The following is a 19,907-nucleotide window of genomic DNA, read 5'->3' as shown; positions in this document are numbered from 1 at the left end:
ACAGTGACAATTTCTAAAAAGGTGTGTTTTTTTTGAGCTTTTAAAACATGTTTGAACATTTTAATTGACAATATGTCTTCCTAAACTAATTCCTTAATGCTCCAACCCATTTCCACAAGCTGGCACACCACAGGGGGAAACTAGCAGCAGCCAGATACTGGTTTAACATGAAGTGGTTGGTAGATATAAGGCACTAAATGATCATTTACTATTGAATGAGTCGTATTTGGACATATCTGTCAGTGGCTTAAAACGTTAATTTCACATCCTGGCACGCATGTACCGACACACACGCTCGCAGCTTGTCACATCAATTAATTAACCTAACTTACCTTCATTCCTTCAGAGCTCCAACAGATCTGGATGCAACAGCTTCCATCACGGTGATCTGTCTGGTCTGTGGTCCGCTAGTTTCAGACGTTCTCCTAATATGTTTCGCTGTAGAAAAGTGTTTGTCAATCGGTGATTTTCAACTGTATTCCACCACATTATTGCACGGGTGTAAAACAGTTTAGCTCCGCTTTGGTGAAGAACATCAGGGATTGTTTTTCACCATCTTCAGCAGTAGTTTTTGTCGGTAAATGAGAGACATTAGAATGGGACATGTCTGCATCTTCAGACCATAAACAAGGAAGTGAATTCGGTGACGTACCTGCATTACATTTGCGCTGGGGACTGCTATGATTGGTGGAATTCATGGGAGGTGGGACAAAATTACGGAAAAGTTGCGGTGATTGGACAAAATTGCAAGGTTGCGCAGAATTCATGGAGATTGGTTGAATTTGCATTAATTGGTGCGATCACAACATCGCATATTCCTGGAGGGACTGGTTGTAATGATAACTCATTGATAAATCAGATAAATCATTAAAAAAGATTCTTCAACTACCTTCTTTAAAAATAAATAGATAATCAAATACTAATCATTATAATAATAACAAAATAACTTCACCGAACATGTACAACAATTTTCTAAGTGCTCACAAGTGTTACAAATATTGGGAAAACATACTGACTCTAAATGCTATAGATATTTCACAACTTGCATTTCTTACTTTAGTTTCTCTGCCACACAACCCATGTAAACACTGCCTGCAGTTCAACCGAAAAGTCTCAGAATTTTTGTCTCAAGGCCATTTATCACAGCTGCGTCATTATTGTCTTCGTAGTTGCGCTACTGAGTGCCGAATTTTTCTGTTATTTTTTAAGTTTTTTTTTTTTTTTTTTTTAACAAAATCTGGTTAGAGCAAACAGCTAACTTTTTGATTGTTTTTGAGTCATGAATAATGAAATTAATTAAATAAAATATCCTGATTTTAGGCTTAGATTTGAATAGTTTTACTGACAGTTTGGCATTTCACAGATTAGTTCAAGAGCAGCTGAAATGTTGAAATGCTGGCAGTTCATTCTGTTGTTTTTTTTGTTTGTTTGTTTTACAGTTTCTGGTGCTAATAAATACTGTCATGCAGTTTTTTTTCTTTCTTTTCTCAAACATACCTTTTGGACCTAAATGTGGTTTTTTTTTATTCATAAGGTCAAAGGTTAAAAATCTTGTTCTTGCATTTTTTAAAATTAAAAACACAACTCACATATCATCTTTCAAGCTAACATGGAGAACTTGTTGCTCATTTCCATATTGAACAGAAAAACCTTTTTATTATCCCTCATCATAATTGTGTTTCTTGCCAGCAGGCAGACTGTAATCTCAGTACTATAAGTCTTATATTCTCTCTCTTTTTTCCCAGCAGATATCGGGCTTTTTAGCAGCTAAATGCTTCCCTGTAATTACCAGCCGGTTGCTAATGTTGCTTGACGTATGGTGCTGAGCAGGTAGCGGGTTTTCTCTCAAAACAGCTGCTTGACTCAGCTGAAAACAACACTTACAGGGCTGAAAGCCAGAACTAAAGCTATAAGTTGTAGAAAAACAAATCTGTAGAGCTTGGTGTGACCCCGTTTATGACACTTTCAGTTTAAAATACATAAAATATATTGATCACGGCCGCTGTAATTTATACTGATTGACTTTGTTCTAGTACACACTCGGTCATACTCTAAATTTTACAAGGTTTCATTTCATTTCTCGGGTTGCTGTCAGTGTTTTTAAAGTCAGTCTGGATTTAAAGCTCAAAATATCAGCAGTGAGATGTGACGACGTTTCAGGCGGATGGCCGCTCTAATTAACTCAGGTTGGAAGGTCTAACACTTTGATGTAATGCTGCATTTACATCCAATTTCATCATCTTATACAGGTTGTGATCCACGTCCATTAAGTGCTACATGCTCAGACACGACCATTGTAGGCTCTGAGGAGCCGCCGTGCTTCGTGCCCGGGGGAAATGTTCAATCTTAGGTGAGATCCCATCAATTTTCACAACATGGTAGAGGTGAGGGGAGGGGGAAAAAAACAAGATGGGAAGAATGCTTTGTAACAGGCTTAAGGAAGGAAGTGATATATCTCTTTGTCTACACTCAGTTTTAGCCTGACATGCTGCTGTCTCCTTATCAAACTGTGGTCACATCTTTAACCTCGGAGAACGTTTTATACGTCACCAATCAGTGGGTTTTTGGTTTGGAGCAAAACATCTGACTGATAATCACATGTTAAAGCCAGATATTCTTGAAGCATTCTGTTGGGAATGTACATAAATACACACAAATGTTCCTGTAAAATTACAGTAAAATACCTGCAGCTGTGGTCTTCAGTGTTTTACTGAATTTTTATAGTTTTATAATAGTATTTATTTAAACAGTCAGTTACTGTCTAACTGAATCCAGCACTCTACAGAAGAACAGGAGGTTTCTTTTTTAATATTGTGAGTATAACTACTCTGATTTTTGCAGTTTTGTGCCTCGCTTGTGTAGTTTAATGCCTTGTTTGTGTTGTTTTTTGTCTCATTTGTATTATGTGTCTCCTTTTGTGACATTTTGTGTCTTGTTTTTGTCATTTTGTCTGTTTGTGTCATTTTTCATCTTTTCTGTGTTGTTTTGTGTCTCGAATTGGTTGTTTTGTGTAATTTTGTGTCTCATTTGTGTTATTTTGTCTCATTTATTTTAATGTATTTATCATTTTTTGTAGTTTTGTGTCTTGTATTTGTTATTTTGTGTCATTTTGTTTTTCATTTGTGTTGTTTTGTGTCTTGTTTTTGTAATTTTGTGTCTCGTTTGTGTTGTTTTCTGTGTTGTGTTGTGTCGTTTTATGTCTCATATTGGTTGTTTTGTGTAATTTTGTATCTCGTATTAGTTGTTTTGTGTCATTTTGTGTCACATATTAGTTGTTTAATGTAATTTTGAGTCGTGTTTGTGTTGTTTTGTGTCTTATATTGGTTGTTTTGTGAAATTTAGTATCTCATTTATGTAATTTTGTGTCTCGTTTTTGTTGTTTTGTTTTTCGTATTTGTTGTTTTCTGTCTTCATCTGTGTTGCTGTGTGTTGCTTTGCGTCTTGTTTGTGTCATTTACTGTTTTGTTGTTGTCATTTTGTGTAAAATTTCTGTCCAGTTCACACGTCAGTTTTTACAGCAGCCTGCTGTTAACGGATTTTTTGTTTTTGGTACCAAATAAGCTTCACATTTTATAGTTTTTAACCATTTTTATAAAACAGAACACTGCTGCTATAATTTAGCTGCATTTTCACATGAATGCTTTACAGTGCACAGCAGGTTGGAGCTGAACAGAATGTACTTGTACATATGGGTATTTTTCTCAGCAAAATGAAATTAAAGTGATGCTCCGACCGTTTGGCATAAGAGGATGTCAAAGTAATTGCATGCTTAATTCTTAATCAACTCGGTGGGCCCACTTTAACTGTGAATGCTGCATTTGGGAGCAAAGCAGCACATTCTGTTTGTACTCCCACACATTTGGCTGTCATAAATAGAGCCACGCAGTGCAGATGGTAGGAACCTTTGGGAGCCGAATCGGCCATCGGCAAGCACACTTATTGATTTTCTGTAACATGGGAGATACAAAAAGCAACTCGGAGGGAACGTCGAGGGCAACTGGAGTGTCTCGCAGAGAGTCTGACTGTCTCTAAATGAGCACACCATCACCAGCGCACACACATGCACTCGTGTTTTCTCGAAGATGAGAAGCAGCTGACATACCCTCCCTTTGCTACTCTCATCTCCAGCCCACCCACTCCATACAAGATGTCCTACTTTCTGTTAGAGAACAACTGGTTCCTCTACACACAAAACAAGCTGCCAGAGCTGCATACGTGACATAGGTGTAGATTTGTGAACTCCTCGGTGTCCTCTTTTGGAGTTCTGCCACATTAGGGATGTAGAAATGTGTCTCGAGCTTTAATGTAATCAGTAAACTTTGATTTCCTGCTCAAAGTCTTTTCTTGCACTTCACATCTTTTTTTTCCAGTTTTCCGTGTGAGGAAGTGCTCGGCAAACTTTGTGATGATGGAATGTTTGATTAAGAAATGTAAAACTTCACCCACAATCTCTCTTTTTCTTTAATCAGACGCTCACCTCTTGTGGGCTTGAGAGGCGGCGGGTTTCACGTTTGTAGTTTTATCTTGGATTCCAGTGCAGTCATTGATAAAGAGTGCTAGTGTCACATTGTGACCACACACTCCCTCTTCTTGGAACTTTTCCTGCAGAAAAAAAAATCAATGATGCGTTGTACTTCTGTGTGGATATTATTTTACAAATACTCACTATTTTGTTGTTTTACACACTGGTGTCACGTAGCAAACACAAGCATCTACTGTATCCGTGTGAGCTAACTGTAACTGTTTCAAGCCAGACACCAAGAAGTCCTCATGAATAAACATGAAAACTGAATAATTTAGCAGTGTTCTCTATGATTGTTCCAAAAACTCTGTACAATATACCAGTGTTTTCTGATGGTTGAGCAAAATAATGCCGCTTGGTTAAAGCAGGGAAGGAATAGTTCTATATTTCTGCTTTCTTGCTGAGAGGAAGATAAGAAGATTGATATGATCTTTCATGTTTGCGTGGTTCATATGAAGCTGTCACACTTAGTCTAGCATTGTAGGTTCCAGTTAATGAAATATTCAGCTTGGTACTCTCTTCGTAATTCACATCAAAGAAAGACTCCAAAGAAGTGCTTCATAAAATTGAACTTTCCACTTGAATTCGTGCACAATAAAAATACTTTGTACAAAAATAATTATCTTTTTCCATATTTGCAAAAATAAGAGCAAAACTGAGAAAAGAACAATTCAGAAAAGCTGCTAAACTACCCCCACTCCCTGTATGTCTAGATTAAAATGCATTAGACCTGCTAGAAGAGGCACAAGGCTCACATTTCTCATATCAAGCAATGGTACATGTCTCCTAACTTTACACAGCAGGAGCTGTATGTGATTATACAAGTAGTTTGTAGAACACAAGCAAAGAAAAAAAACTTCGGTACTGTGTTCATTTTTGACCCATCTTGAATGCATGTCTGGTCTTTAATGTATGAATGTGAGAAGAAACATAACTGCAAAGGTTCATATATGTGTGTGTGTGTGTGTGTGTGTGTGTGTGTGTGTGTGTGTGTGTGTGTGTGTGTGTGTGTGTGTGTGTGTGTGTCTGTGTCTGTGTCTGTGTCTGTCTGTGTGTGTGTGTGTGTGTGTGTGTGTGTGTGTGTGTGTGTCTGTCTGTCTGTCTGTCTGTCTGTCTGTCTGTCTCTGTGTGTGTGTGTGTGTGTGTGTGTGTGTGTGTGTGTGTGTGTGTGTGTGTGTGTGTGTGTGTGTGTGTGTGTGTGTGTGTGTGTGTGTGTGTGTATGATTTAGCATGTTTGTTAGTTGTTATTTTGTGGACTAAATGCTGTACTGTTGTTGCATGAAGTTGGGATCTTTCTACTGATAATAGTATTATTACCCACAAAAATTACTGTAAGTGTGATCTAAAAAATACAACACATTGGTCTTTGTTAACAGATAAAGGTTAGAGATTGTTACTGGGAAGTGATGATCACAGCCACCTATTCCTATGCATTTCATTATTATATAAACAAAACTCTTAATTTTTAAAAAAAAAATCATCCACACATTACTCACTTACTGTATCATCATGAAAATCCACCTGTACATGCTCTAAATATGGCTTTTAATTCCTCTTTAATCAACTGAAATTATTGTTGTTTTACCATGAACCTAAATTATTGCATTCTACTTGTTTAACCCTCCTGTTGTCTTCATTTACAGGCACCAAAAAATATTGTTTCCTTGTCTGAAAAAAATCCAAAAATTCAGCAAAAAAATCCCCAAATTTGTGAAACTGTGCAAAACCTTCAGGAAGAAAATTCCAATAATTCCTTAAAAATTTCTCTTAAAAGTTTTATTTTAAAAAAATCCCCCAAATTTGGCTATAAAATTCTTGTAAATATTTTCAAAAAATGAGTAAAAATCTCCCAAAAAATCCTAAAAATATCTAAAATGATTTCATATATATCAGTAAAACTTCAAAACACTGGATTTTGGTTGATTTTTTTGTGAATGTTCAGAAACATTTTTAACATTTCTTTTTTTCCACCAAAAAATGTTCAAAGATTTCCCAAAAATGTTGAAAATGTGGACATCAGAAGTTTCACTGTGAAAATCTATATTTTTTCCACATTTTCAAACTTTAAAACGGGTCAATTTGACCTGCAGGACGACACGAGGGTTAAACACTAATTTAAATGCATTTAGGCTCCTACAATAAACATGGCTGTGTTCAAAGCATCTCAAAGCTCCACAATTACCATTTTCTGTCCTGTTAAACTCTGACAGGGTCTAAACAGCAGCACATTGTGGTTTTTCTCAGAGTAATGTCCAGGATTATGTGTTGGCCAGAAGGAGTAAGTTTATGGACTTTCTGCTGGTTGCCTGGCAACCACCTCCTTAGACTTTTCTTGCAGGTATAGCAGTATTACACCACTTCAGTCTTGGCACCCAGAGAGGAAAGTCACCATGTGCATGGCTGCAACAGCTTTATTGTGAGAAAAATGTAAAAGGAGGTCATTTTCAAGAACTTCCTGATTCTGTTGATGTTCTGGTGAGGATCGTGTGGATGGATGGTAAATAACTGGAGTGTTTTGAGTATTTTTTATGTGTCGCTTATAGTGGATCAACAAGTGTTCATTTAAAGATATGAACTTGAATTATTAATAACGCAGCGGTGTATTGAACGTTCATAGCATCTGTCAGCTGAAAATCATGCAGGATGAAAGTCTGTTGAAGCACCTCTGATACACATGGGACTAATGAGTCTGAACAAGGAGCTAATGTTGAGGAAATGGCAAGCAGACTCATTCATAATTTAGCTTCAGGTGGATAGTTTTCTAATTGCATCAGGAAACCCATTAGCTTTTAAATCGAACAATCTCATCTCATTGAAATAGATTAAATAATGTCTCAAACAAGGCTAAGAATCCTTGCAGTTTAGGCGCTGCATTTACTTCTCAAGACTCGTGTGGGTTCAAAGTTTAACTGAAGATGACAGGAGTGCTGTTTCAAGTCTTAGTTGCACAATTGGACATCGGTCAGTGTTGGTTTATTCTCAAAGCTCATTTTCAGCTGCATCGCAGGAGCTTCTTCAACAGAATGAGTAAAGCTTTAAATGGGAGTGTTCAAACTTCTTGAGAACAACTGGATTGATAACAAAGGACATAACTTCAAGGAGAAAGTGCATCAACAGTCATTACTGAAACACATTAATCAAGAGAGCAGATGTGAAATAAAAAACATATTCAGCACAAGGTGCAGTAAAACAAAACATCTGTTCATCTTCCTGCTTAGCTAAAGTCAAACTGTGTCCCTGCCACAGGTGTGACCATGAAGCTGATGGATGAAGCCGCCGGCCTCACGGCGTTTCGTCACTGCAAAACCAACGTTGTCACCGCCTCTGTGGACGTCATCAACTTCCATCGCAAGATCCAGAAAGGTGAGGGTGACACAGACAGAATCAGCTCAGAGCTTTAGGTGAATACAGACATCCACAGGTTGGAAGGATGTGAGTCTCTCAGAAGGAGGCTGTGTCTACATGAAGCTGCTTTTCTTTTTCCCATTAATGAACTGCGCTCTCTGAAAACCCAATTAGACGATAATGTGGAAAACTCAGCAGTCTTTAAATTCAGCCTGAGACGGTGCTGCTTTAAAACTGGCCGAGCCGACACTAACGACTGTCGCACTGCTGCTAATCAAGACCAGTTGTGTTTTGCAGCGCTGCCACCACATATGGAAAAAGAAACGCCACCACTGTTAATGATTCAACTATTTACCATTACCAAGCTTAGTCTGTTTGCACTGTACTCACTGTATGATGCCTCCCGCTATCTGAGGCCCAGATTTACAAATGGACAAATTCTAAGCCTCGCATTTTGAAGTTCATTCAAGAATTTTAACAAATACCATGATTCACTTAGCCTTCGACATCATAGTGGTTGAAAATGTCCCTCACGCCATTACACCACCAGCAGTAGCCTGGTCCGTTGGTACAAGGCAGGATGGATCCATGTTTTCAGGTTGTTTACGCCAAATTCTGACCCTACCATCAGCAAAAATCAACACCCAGCATACCAAGCAACATTTTTCCAATCTTTTATTGCCCAATTTTGGTGGTCAGTTTCCTGTTCTTCTGTGGTCTTCTGCTGCTCCAAGGATCACAGATGGTCTTCTGCACGCCTCGGGTCTAATGAGTGGTTGTTTGTGTTGCCTTTTGATCATCTTGAACCAATCTGGCTATTCTCATCCAACCTCTGGCGTCAACAAAGCATTTTCACCCTGAATAATTTGATATTTTCTCTTTTTCTTACCATTCTCTGTAAACCCTAGAGATGGTTGTGAGTAAAAATCCCAGCAGATCAGCAGTTTCAGAAATAATCAGACCAGCTCGTCCAACACCAACAATCAAAGTCACTTCAATCACCTTTACTTCCCCTTTCTGATGCTCAGTTTGAACTTCAGCAGGCCGTCTAATGCATGTCTACATGTCTAAATGCATGGAACTGCTACTTGATTAGATATAATAAAAATATCAGTGGCCAGTGAGCGTTTATGTCCAGTAGAATATGTTTGCTGCTTCTAGTTTTTCTTGTTGCAGTGTCTGTTTCTGTTTATGGGCTGAACATAATGCAATCCAGACATCCAGTTCTAACATTCAGATGTTATGATCACCTCAGGATATGATGTTAACAATAGACTGCCTCTCTTCCCCCTGTTGAATTATGGAGTGGTAAGAACATTTTTTTTAATATTTCACAGCTCAGCACAACAGTGCCGGGTCAGCTCCAGCAGCTCTGCATATACACTACATTTATTCTCAAACACCAGCGACTTTATTCAAGCATCATAATTCACTCAGTGTTTTTCCAGGGAGGTCTGAGTGAGAAGCAGTGAGTGGCAGGATGTTGTAAAACATTTAAAAATGCACCTTTTTGGGAATTTCAGGAGCAGAAAACTCCACAGTGCAGATTGTTTGAGATCCGTGTCCACATCTTTCATGTGCTGCTGGTTGCTCCAGTTGCTACGTCCGTCTGTCCTCACAGTTTAGGTGGTGTTGACGTGATTTCCCCTGGCTGCCTCAGTAACTGGGGTGTCATGTCACCAGTAGATTTCCCATTTTGCTTTAGGTGGGCTGACAAAAAACTGACGAGGTAGGTTTAGGAAAATAATTGTCAAATTTGGAAATGAACAAACTTCAAAAAGCAACCATTGGCATTGTAGAGTGGAATCAGAATCAGACGTACTTTATTGATCCCTGAGGGGAGATTGCTTACATTACAGTTGTTCCAATTCAAAGTCTTAGAAATATAAACATTACAAAAAATATCTACATCAGGGGTGTCAAACATGCGGCCCGCGGGCCAAACCTGGCCCTCCAGAGGGTCCAATCTGGCCCGTGGTACGACCTTGTAAAGTGTAAAAATTACAGAGAAGACATTAACTGCAGATTGTTAATTAGTAAAACTATAAATTTAAAATAATTTCTAGACCATGACAAGTTGTTTGGATCATTAAGTAAAATACTAAATTGTTCGTCGTTCTTTTGCTGTTTTGTGTCTCATTTTTGTAATATTTTGTCCTGTTTTTGTCTGACTTTTGTCGTTTGTCTCTTGTTTTTGTCATTTTGCGCCTCGTTTTTGTGTTTCCTTTTTGTCTGTGTTTTTTGTCTTATTGTTGTCAATTTGTGTTTTGCTTTATTCATTGTTCTGTGTGTCATTTTTGTTATTTTGTATTTCTTTTGTCTTGCTTGTGTTGTTTGTCTGTTTTTTTGTTATTTTGTTCCTCGCTTTTCTAATTTTTTTGTCTCGCTTTTGTCATTTGTCCATTTTTTTGTTGCTTTGTCACTTTTTTCTAAATTTTTTGTCTCTTTTTTGTTTGTTTCGTGTCATTTGTCTCACTTTTTTGTCATTTTGTTTCTCACTTTTTTTGTTTTTTGTCTCATTTGTGTAGTATTTTGTCTGGTTTTTGTTGTTCTTTGGTCTTTTTTGGTATTTTTTTGTCGTTCTGATCATAAAGTAAATTTCTATATAATTTATCTCCACTTACCTATGATTAAATATTTTGTTCCTTTATAGATAAACTGTGATCTGCAAATTGTAATGTGTAAATGATAAACCGAGGCATAGTTGTTAACAAATTTCAGGTTGTTCATGATGTTTTGTAAAAAGATAATTCCTTAAATGTGAACATTTTCAGAACGTACTTTGTTTGCACTAAAACAAAAGAAATATTTGGAGTTTATAGGTTTTTATGCTGAGATTTTACTGGTCCGGTCCACTTGAGATGAAATTGGGCTGAATGTGGCCCTGAACTAAAATGAGTTTGACACCCCTGATCTAGATAAACATAAGTAGAAAAAGAAATGTCCTAAACACGCAAGCATAAGTAGAAAAGTCTGTCTCGATTTGCATATTTTGTAATTTTATGGTTTTCTAATCTTACTGTATCTCCAGCCAGTTAATCACAGACAGGGTGATACTTATCCTCAACATGTGTCATAGAGGTTAAAATCAAAGATTTTAAAACCTTAGGTTTTTGTGTGTTTCAGCCTTTCACAACTGCAGAGCAGAAAGATAGATTTATAGCATTTTGCACCAATACTCTCTAGACATTCAATATTTAGAAAATAGAAAACCTGTCCACTCACAGGAGCCAGAATACATCACAGTTTCTCAGCTGTAAGCCCAATAAAAGGGTGATTTTTATGCAGCTTAATGTTTAGAACTGCTGCTGCTCTGATATTTGAGAGTCCAAATATTAAAATTGAGATCTGTTGCTTCTGGCTAAGATAGTAGAACCAGCCAAGGAAGCTTAGGAATCATAATAATGTTTCTCCACTGATCTTCCAGCTGGATGCTACAGAAGCAGGTAGACTGGTGAATAGTGTATTACATCTACAGAAACCTCAGACCTGTGGTAATATGTTCCATTAGTGTGACCTGCAATATCTGAAAAAAGCCTCGCCGATCTTTGTTCTCATTCTTGGAACAGCGAGCATGTTGCTTTCCAGCGCGTATAGCATTATATAAGCAGGTCAGAAATACATTTTCATAAAGAAAAACATTGTCCCGTAATACAGTGAATATTAATGTAAGGTCTAAACAACTGGTGGGAAATGAAGAACATTAGATAACATGCGCTGATGGACTGAAAAGTAGACTTTAGTCAGATATTGTAAATCCCAGGAAGGAGTTTTGCTTACATGTATTATTGATGACATTTCAAACATTTAAAAACAAATAGATAAAATAATCTTTCACATTCACTACCAGTCAAAAGTTTGGACACACCTTCTCATTCAGTGGTTTTTATTTCATTATTTTCTACATTGTAGATTAATATTGAATACATCGAAAGTATAAACCAATAGATGTGGAATTATGTTGTAAACAAGAAAGTGTTAATGTAGAAAACAATACAAATAAATAAAAAGCACTGAATGAGAAGGTGTGTCTTAGCTTTTGACTGGTAGTGTGTGTTAAAGTGGAAAGTTAAGACTCTGAACATTAAATGGACTGAGGTTTATTTATCGGTTATTTAAGGGTTTCTGTATCCAACCTTTCCTCAGAGCACAACCTTTCTTGTCTAACTCAACAAAACAAAGATAGATTTTTAAAACGGGGCAGATTTGCAATTTATGATCCGAGAGAGAAGACAGAAGACCAAAACTGTAGAAAAATTAAGTTTTAGGATGTTAACTTTTAACCATAACTGCATTTTGCCTGACAAAGGTAAATAAAGTGTAGAGTCTCATAGGTATGATTCAGAGAAATGCAGGAAGGAAGGAGCTTTTAACATAAAAAAAGACTTGCTGAGGCAGTCATTCAATTTGGAATATGTTTATAGTTATCATTCAGATAAATTATGCAGTTTGCATTAAATTGAGGCATCATGAATAAATTGTAATTTTCCTTTTTTCATTCACTAATGTGACTTCCTGTTGTTTTGCATCTCACATCTCATTTGTCACCTAGTTTACTGTTTACTATATATCAACACTTGGAGCTCTTCAGAGACTTGTTTTACTTCAAGAGGTCTCTTTTTGATTAAAAATATGCAAACCATGTGATGTGAGGTCCAAAATGCTCAAACCCATTTCTGATTTGCTGATTTTATTTGAATATTATTGTGTTTATTATGTCTTATTATTATTACCTGCGTGCAACACATTTAATTTGCATTTTTTTTCAGACAGCATGCAGATTTTTGCATTGTTCTGTATTACTTTTATATCGATATTATAAAATATTAACAAATTATATTGTAATTATTGATGTATTGCTGCAAAATTGATATCTCACGTTCCCCCCAACCTTAGACTTTGCAAAATGCACAATAACTGCAATGTTGCATCGAACAATAATGTGGATTAATTCTGAGTATAAACCCGCGAGGTTTTATCTATTGATGCACTATAGGAGAGTCCAGTCAATGCTGTTCTCCAGGATCCATTACAGTGAGACAGCCAGAGGTACAAATAATGAGAAAAAAGACGATTCTGAATTCTGGATGAAAGGACATTTCAGCCAAGGGAACACTGAAGGTGGGAAGAAAAGTATGAGGGAAAGAAATAAAGGGAACGGTGTGTCATCGTACCCAAACTCGCAGTGCTGCTCTTGTTTATTCATTTTGAATTTCATTTCATTGATCAAACACGATTAGTACAGTCCTGACATTTCTATGTGCTGTTTGCTGAAATAGGAAATGATGCGTGACTGCTGGAAAGACAGAGTGCTCGCTTTTGTGTTTAGACTGAAACCAAATGTTTAGATGGAAAAGTAATGAAGCTTTGGGCATTTTAAATGGACTTTTACTGTACACGCATGGGGAAGTAATTGTGCTTTTTGTTAGTCAGTGGGAGGAGTAAGAGAAAAATCCAATCTTTACTAATGTAGGCTGCAGTAAAATAGCAAATCTGTGCATGGACTGGACCCATTAGCCGCATTAAACAGCTCTTCAGAAATGGGACTCCACCAGTTGTTCACTTTGGCTGACCTTCATCCCAAGATCTGCTTTCTGCATGAATCAATTATTAATGATCAAGGTCTTTGAAAATCAGCCATCATCAAGTCTCATTTCTGTGTAATGCAACTGAGCAGCGCACGCTTCACTGAGCATAATACACCCGCACCATGGATGGTTTATCTGAATGAGATGGGACTCGCTCCTGGCAGGAACATGTAAAAACCCTCAAAGGGCCGGACAGCGAGGAAGAGAATAAACGGTCTCAGTGCATGGGCTGGCTTATGAAGCTGCACGGAAATCAATGAGCTCTCACAATGCCACACCTCATTCTGATCTCCAGTCATTGGACTTGATCAGCCTTTTATGGCTGTTCACTCACTGGGATGTAATTTCTCACATGTCTGAGGATGACATAAGAGATGATGTAATCTCATGACATCCATTTAATAAAAGGGTAAGACTGATATTGGGAGTCAGTGTTTCTCATCACACACAGAAAATCTAGAAAGTTTAGTCATATTTAACACAGAAGCAGAAGAGCCTCGAGGGAGCTTCTCACCATCGTCACAGTGGAGGAAACATTTAAGTTCAAAACATTTATTAGTATTCATAGAAGCTCAGTAAAATACAATGAGGGCTTCTCTTTTAGGTTCCTGAGTCATTTCACCTGTCATCCAAGAGGCTTTTTTTTTAGGTTGACTGAATTATTGTACTATTATAGTGTTTTATGCAAAACATAATTATTGTTATAAAATTTTTTAAACTAGGAAAGCAGAGATCTACTTGACGCAGATGTCATAACCCGATCTGTAAAACTTGCATTTTTCTAAAGAGCGCCATAGTTTAATGCCAAAAAGATTATATCCTACAATAATCTCTTACTGTTTTTAACTGCTAATGATTTTTTAAAAAAAAAAACACTTGTTTTATGTTGAACTAAAATAAATTGTTATTCCTTTAGAATAAAATAAATTATGCACATGTTGAAGTATTGCAGTTACAAAAAATATGTCTAAAAAATAAATTGAAGTGCAAATGCAAATGTATTAATAAAAAACAGAATCCTAGAGGAACCCTGTTTTGAGTTGTTTGAGTTGTTAGAAGTTCTTCAGTTCTTCTCTGAATTGAGCTGTCAAAGGTTCATCCAGGAGCCTTTCTCTGAAGGTTCTCCTAATTCTTAGAGAGTGAAGTCGTAAAAAAGTACAGACCTAATCAGCTCCCATTTCCTCTGCACATTTTACGACTAAAGAGACTGGCATTTTACAGTTAATATTGTTAAAATTAGAGGAAACAATGTTAGGCAGAGTCCATTTCTTCCAATAACAAAGAAAATAAATGTCAAAATAATATAAAAGAACAAACAGAAGAGTTTGTAATACAATATAATACATTTCCTAATAAGAGTTACATGATGGCAAGACATTAACATTTACTTTTTGTTATTTTTTGTTGTTTTGTAGAGTATCTGCTATTTTATATCTATATTTTTGTGTGTAGTTTCAGTTTGTGGGTACTTTTTTCTGTTTCGTGCACTTTAAATAATCTGCTTTTCCTTTCTCCTGTGGAATGTGTTTGCTGAACCAGAGTCCAGTTTCTTTGCCAGAACCAAAAGAATATTTCGCTGCATAGTCTGCAGTCTTCTGAGATTCCCCCCACTTCATTTTGAAGGTTGTATCCAAAACATTATATTCATAAAAAGAAAGACTGAAGCCCAGAGGAACACCACTGTGGAACACAACCGGAAACTAAAAAGGTTGTGTTATAAATGTAGTAAACATAAAACTCCTGGGTAAGATTAAACCATCTAGAAAGAGACTGGAAACAACTTTCTATGCCCAAACTCAGCTGCCTCCATCATGCAGTGATGCTTTTGCTTTCTTCATTTTTCATATGACAGCATGAGGTTGATTATAAGTCAGTCTATAACAGAGGGACTTTTGAAGTCCATGGGATATAGCTGCATACATTTTTATAAAAAAATTTTTTTAAAAAGTGTTTCTTTATGTTCATTATGATCATGTCTTTACAAATTCCATAATTATTCTGGAAACAATCACTTATTAATAAAAAATGACTGGATATCACTAAAATGTCAACTAAATAACCATCCCAATTTAATAACAACCACCTTCTAATGAGCTAAACAATAATAAAATGAGTTGATTCAGAAATAGTTTTCATTGTGTTCTTTTTATTAAGGTGAGATAATCATGACACATATTTCTTTTCTGGCAATATGTCAAACTTGATATGGAGAATAACAAATTATATCTGTGTGCCAGAAATCACTTTCCACTAAGTTCCCCATTTCAAAAACACCTCTCAAGGAAGTGTGTTAATTCCAGATCACATGACCTGCTCATTTTGTTTCTTTTTTGGTCATTTTCAGTCCATTTTGTGGTCATTGTGTGCATTTTTGTGGCTGTTTTCAGTCTATTTGTGGTGTTTTTGTGGTCATTTTGCAATTTTTTGTAGTTATTTTGTGTGTCTTATCATTTTATGTCTTTATATGATAATTATGTGTCTCACTGAGTCATTCTGTGTTTTTCTGTGGTCATTTGTTTCATTTTATAACATAAAATAACAATTAGTATCTGCATCTGAGTTGACCCAAGAGCTTCATGACTGAACAACCATCAAGTCTAATTCTTGTACAAATAGGTCTTATTAATTGTATTTGTTAGTATTTGCCCTTTTTTAAACCAGGCAAGTCATTAAGAACAAATTTGTATTTAAAATAACATCGTGGCCAAAGGAAAAGCCTCTTGAGAGAACGAGGTGGAGGCCAAAAATCTGCCAAAGTTTAAATTACACATCCAAAATATTCCCACACGCACTATATTCTGATAAAAGTTGATTTTTTCCATGTACATCTTCTATTATTCAGAACTTTTACAGTTTCATAAGACCTCAGTTGTACACTGGAGCTGCGTCTCAGACTGCAGGGATAACACCTTCTCTCCTTGTCTCTATGGCAACAGCACTAGTAATACAGTACAGGCACATCAAAGCGAATGAAGGAACACATCAGCGATGCCCTGTGCTATTAGCTGACTGATTTTTCCACGTCCCTGGACATCACAAAAGGAGAAGATCTCAAATTTTTTGATGAGTCAAAAGCATTAGAAGAATTAGATGTAAAAGAATTAGAGGGTAGAAAATGCTCTGTAGCCATGGAGATGTGACTGGATATATGGGATCAAACATTTACATGTCTTAGAAGATGTTTTTACTTCTGTGAGTGAATGAAACCAGGTGTATTTCCAAACATCCTGCTTTGAATTAATCCGACACTGATCGTCTGACCGGCCCCTCAGTGGAACAAACTTCAACAGATCCATGATGCAACAACGTGAAGCGGATTTCAAATGCAGATCTCACACTTTCCTCGGCTGATTTCATGCTAAGCTCATGTTCGCTGTAGCTCAACATGAGGTCGCTTAGTTGAACTTTAACTTGCTTTATTGTAAGTGAATGTTGTGTTCAAACTCAATGTGATTTTAACAGTTGTGGTGTGAGGCTGTTGCACTGCAGTTCTTTCTATTTCTGGAAACCCTGATAACTCTCCGGCAGCTTCCATTCATTTATTCTTGTCAAACTTTCAATCAGACTCTATTTTCTGAAGGACAGAGTAGCGCTAAGGTTTTTGAAAAGTTGAAGTGCTCTCAAGAAGTGTTGTTAAATCGGGATGAAAAATGTCTTCTAAAACCAGTACTCCTAATGTCCCTTTCCTCTTCTTCCCAAGGTTGTGTGGTGACGGTGACGGGCCGGCTCACGTTTACCAGTAACAAGTCTATGGAAATTGAGGTTCTGGTGGATGCTTCCTCGCTGATGGAGGAAGAGAAAGGCAAATATCGTGCTGCCTCAGCTTTCTTCACCTTCATCTCCTTGGACAAGTTCCACAAGGCTCTGCCTGTCCCTCCTCTTAAGGTCAGTACCATCCACTCTCTCTCTGAAGTCTGGATCAAAACCTCAACATTGAATTAATTTTGTCCTATACTGGACTTTACATCCCTCAATAAAGACTACATACATTTACACAGATCTTACTCAGATTGAGAGCTAAATGTGGCTTGTTTAACCTCCGTGTCGTCCTGTGGGTCAAATTGACCCGGTTTAAAGTTTGAAAATGTGGAAAAAAATATATTTTCACAGTGAAACTTCTGATGTCCACATTTTCAACATTTTTGGGAAATCTTTGAACATTTTTTGGTGGAAACAAAGAAATGTTGAAAATGTTTCTTAAGATTCGCTGGATTTTGGTTGATTTTTATGTAAATGTTCTTAAACAAAATATTAGAAGTTTCACTGATATATATGGAATCACTTTAGATATTTTTAGGATTTTTAGGAAGATTTTTACTCATTTTTTGGAAAATATTTACAAGACTTATCTTGCCAAATTTGGGGGATTTTTTAAAAAAAATAAAACTTTTAAGGAATTATTGGAACTTTCTTCTTGAAGGTTTTGCAAAATTTCAGAAATTTGGGGCATTTTTTTTGCTAAATTTTGGGATTTTTTTCAGACAAGGATACAATATTTTTTGGTGCCTGTAAATGAAGACAACAGGAGGGTTAAAGTGTCCACCAGATCTGGTGTATTTTTCATGCAGGCCTTCGATTTTTATCATCTCTCTCTACTGAAATATCACCTGAATACTGATTTCAGACGATTGAGTTTCAGCCGCTGATAAAGATTTAATGAAAAGCTTGTTTTTGAGCAATATGGTGAATAAAAACCACAATCGACCAAAAGGAAAGTATCTTTAAAGACAATCCACGTAAGTTATATAAAATAACATAAAGATTTGTGTTGTAATGAGATGAAATGTTAGAAAAACCTGCTCTCTCTCATTGCATTCAGTTTCACCTTCTATTTCCTCTGCAGTCGTAACATTCCTTCAGTCAATACTCTGATTCTTCAAAGGCTCACAGAAAGATGCTGTTCTTTATATGGGGGTTTTTGCATGTCGGTCTCTTCATTGCATTAGCTCCCTCGTCGTGCTGGGTATTATCCTTGAACGCTGAGCACTGAATGGTAATTTCCCCACAGCATCCCTGGACGGCCGTGTCTGCCTGACTCAGCGCTTATTGTCACGACGTAAAGCGAGCGTGTTTACCTGCCGACAGCAGAGAGATGCCTGCTGTTTGTTCTGGCTCGGCGGGTGCAAGGTGATCCAAAACCTTGTTTATATGCAAACACCCTGCTCACGAGCCATCTGTTTCATTCATTTAAATGATTTCCTGGCGTCATGCGCACGCCCCTGATTTTCTCTGTGATGATCCCTTTAGAACCCGTCCAACTTTTGCAATGGATGAGGAGTCATTTTGTCAGTGAGCGGAATTTTAAACTGAGAGAATTAGCTTTTAAAATCATATTCCAAACACTAAATACTTGATTCAGTGGATTGGAATTGTGCTGAACAAAAAATAGAAAAGCAGCGTGTAATATTGAATTCTATAAATACTTTTGGATGAGTGGTGTTAGTATTTGTTGTTCCATTAGACAGCATCTCTAAGTAGGACCGATGTCAAACCAACTTTCTGTCCTAAATTTTAAACATGAATTAAGGTGAAAAATACCTTAAACCAAGACCAAGTCCAGCTAGTGATCCTAAATCTTGACATGTCACTAATGAGTCAGAATATTCACTTTAGACGAGGCTGCGTTTGCTAACATTTTTGGAATAACTGTGCTAATAGCATCGTAAGCTAACTAACGGTTATCTTTGTTGACATGACAAGCTGACGTCAAGGAGGCTTGTTAGCATTAGCTTTAGCGCAGAGATTTACAAATGGCAGATTCATCTTCACCCCACAAACTTCCACGGAGCAGCAACGATGACTCGTTGGAGCTGAACAAGGATTTGGAGAGAATGATTGAAGACACTGAAATTATGAATGTCATGAAACCACCTAATAAAAACACTGCATTTGAAATTATAACGGGCAGATTGAGAGTGGAGTCATCGACCAGAAATCACCAGTCAGTTTGGTGGTGTGTTCACCATTAGCAGCGAGTTAATGCGGTTGTCGTCGCCGCTTGTGGAACATCCAACTCCTTATGAAGGGGTTTGGCGAAGTTGGTGGACATTTTTGGTAACAGGACCTCATCTAAAGTTGTCTGAAACCATTTCTTAGATGACAAACCAGTGGAATTGTGAACATTCATGTGCCTGGTTAGGCCCTAACTGACATGGCAACAGCACATTCTTGTCTTTATCGTCATCTGTGACACCATGACATTTGAGTAAAGCTGCTTTTTAAGGTGACCTTTCATAGTCTCTGGTTAAATAAGTGTCTGTGAGCTGCTGGTCACACTGTCGGATGACTGTTCTTTAAATCTTTAAAGCCACACCTGACTAAACTGTGGATGAACAATTTGTCACCAGTTTGATGGCTCAAAGCTTTTTGTTCACAATTGGCTGAATACACCCCCCCTTTAACCGCAATTGAAATAAGTCAAAAACAAAAAGACCATTTGCACAGTGATTTTA

At 37.0% G+C, this 19,907-nt stretch overlaps 1 protein-coding gene across 2 annotated transcripts in view; it reads left to right on the top strand.

Moving 5' to 3' along the window:
• The window catches only part of acot7 (acyl-CoA thioesterase 7), a 69,624-nt gene that overhangs the window by 34,830 nt on the left and 14,887 nt on the right, over positions 1 to 19,907 (top strand). For both annotated transcript variants that reach the window (XM_023270864.3, XM_023270863.3), the window contains exons 7-8: positions 7,769 to 7,885; positions 17,156 to 17,340. In XM_023270864.3, coding sequence (XP_023126632.1) covers positions 7,769 to 7,885; positions 17,156 to 17,340 — 302 coding nt within the window. The remainder of the gene's footprint in view (positions 1 to 7,768; positions 7,886 to 17,155; positions 17,341 to 19,907) is intronic.

This window comes from Amphiprion ocellaris, chromosome 8 (genome assembly GCF_022539595.1).
Source record: "Amphiprion ocellaris isolate individual 3 ecotype Okinawa chromosome 8, ASM2253959v1, whole genome shotgun sequence".
Classification (NCBI taxonomy): Eukaryota; Metazoa; Chordata; class Actinopteri; family Pomacentridae; genus Amphiprion; species Amphiprion ocellaris.
Note: the sequence above shows the minus strand (reverse complement) of the source record. Positions and strands in the feature narration are given on the sequence as shown.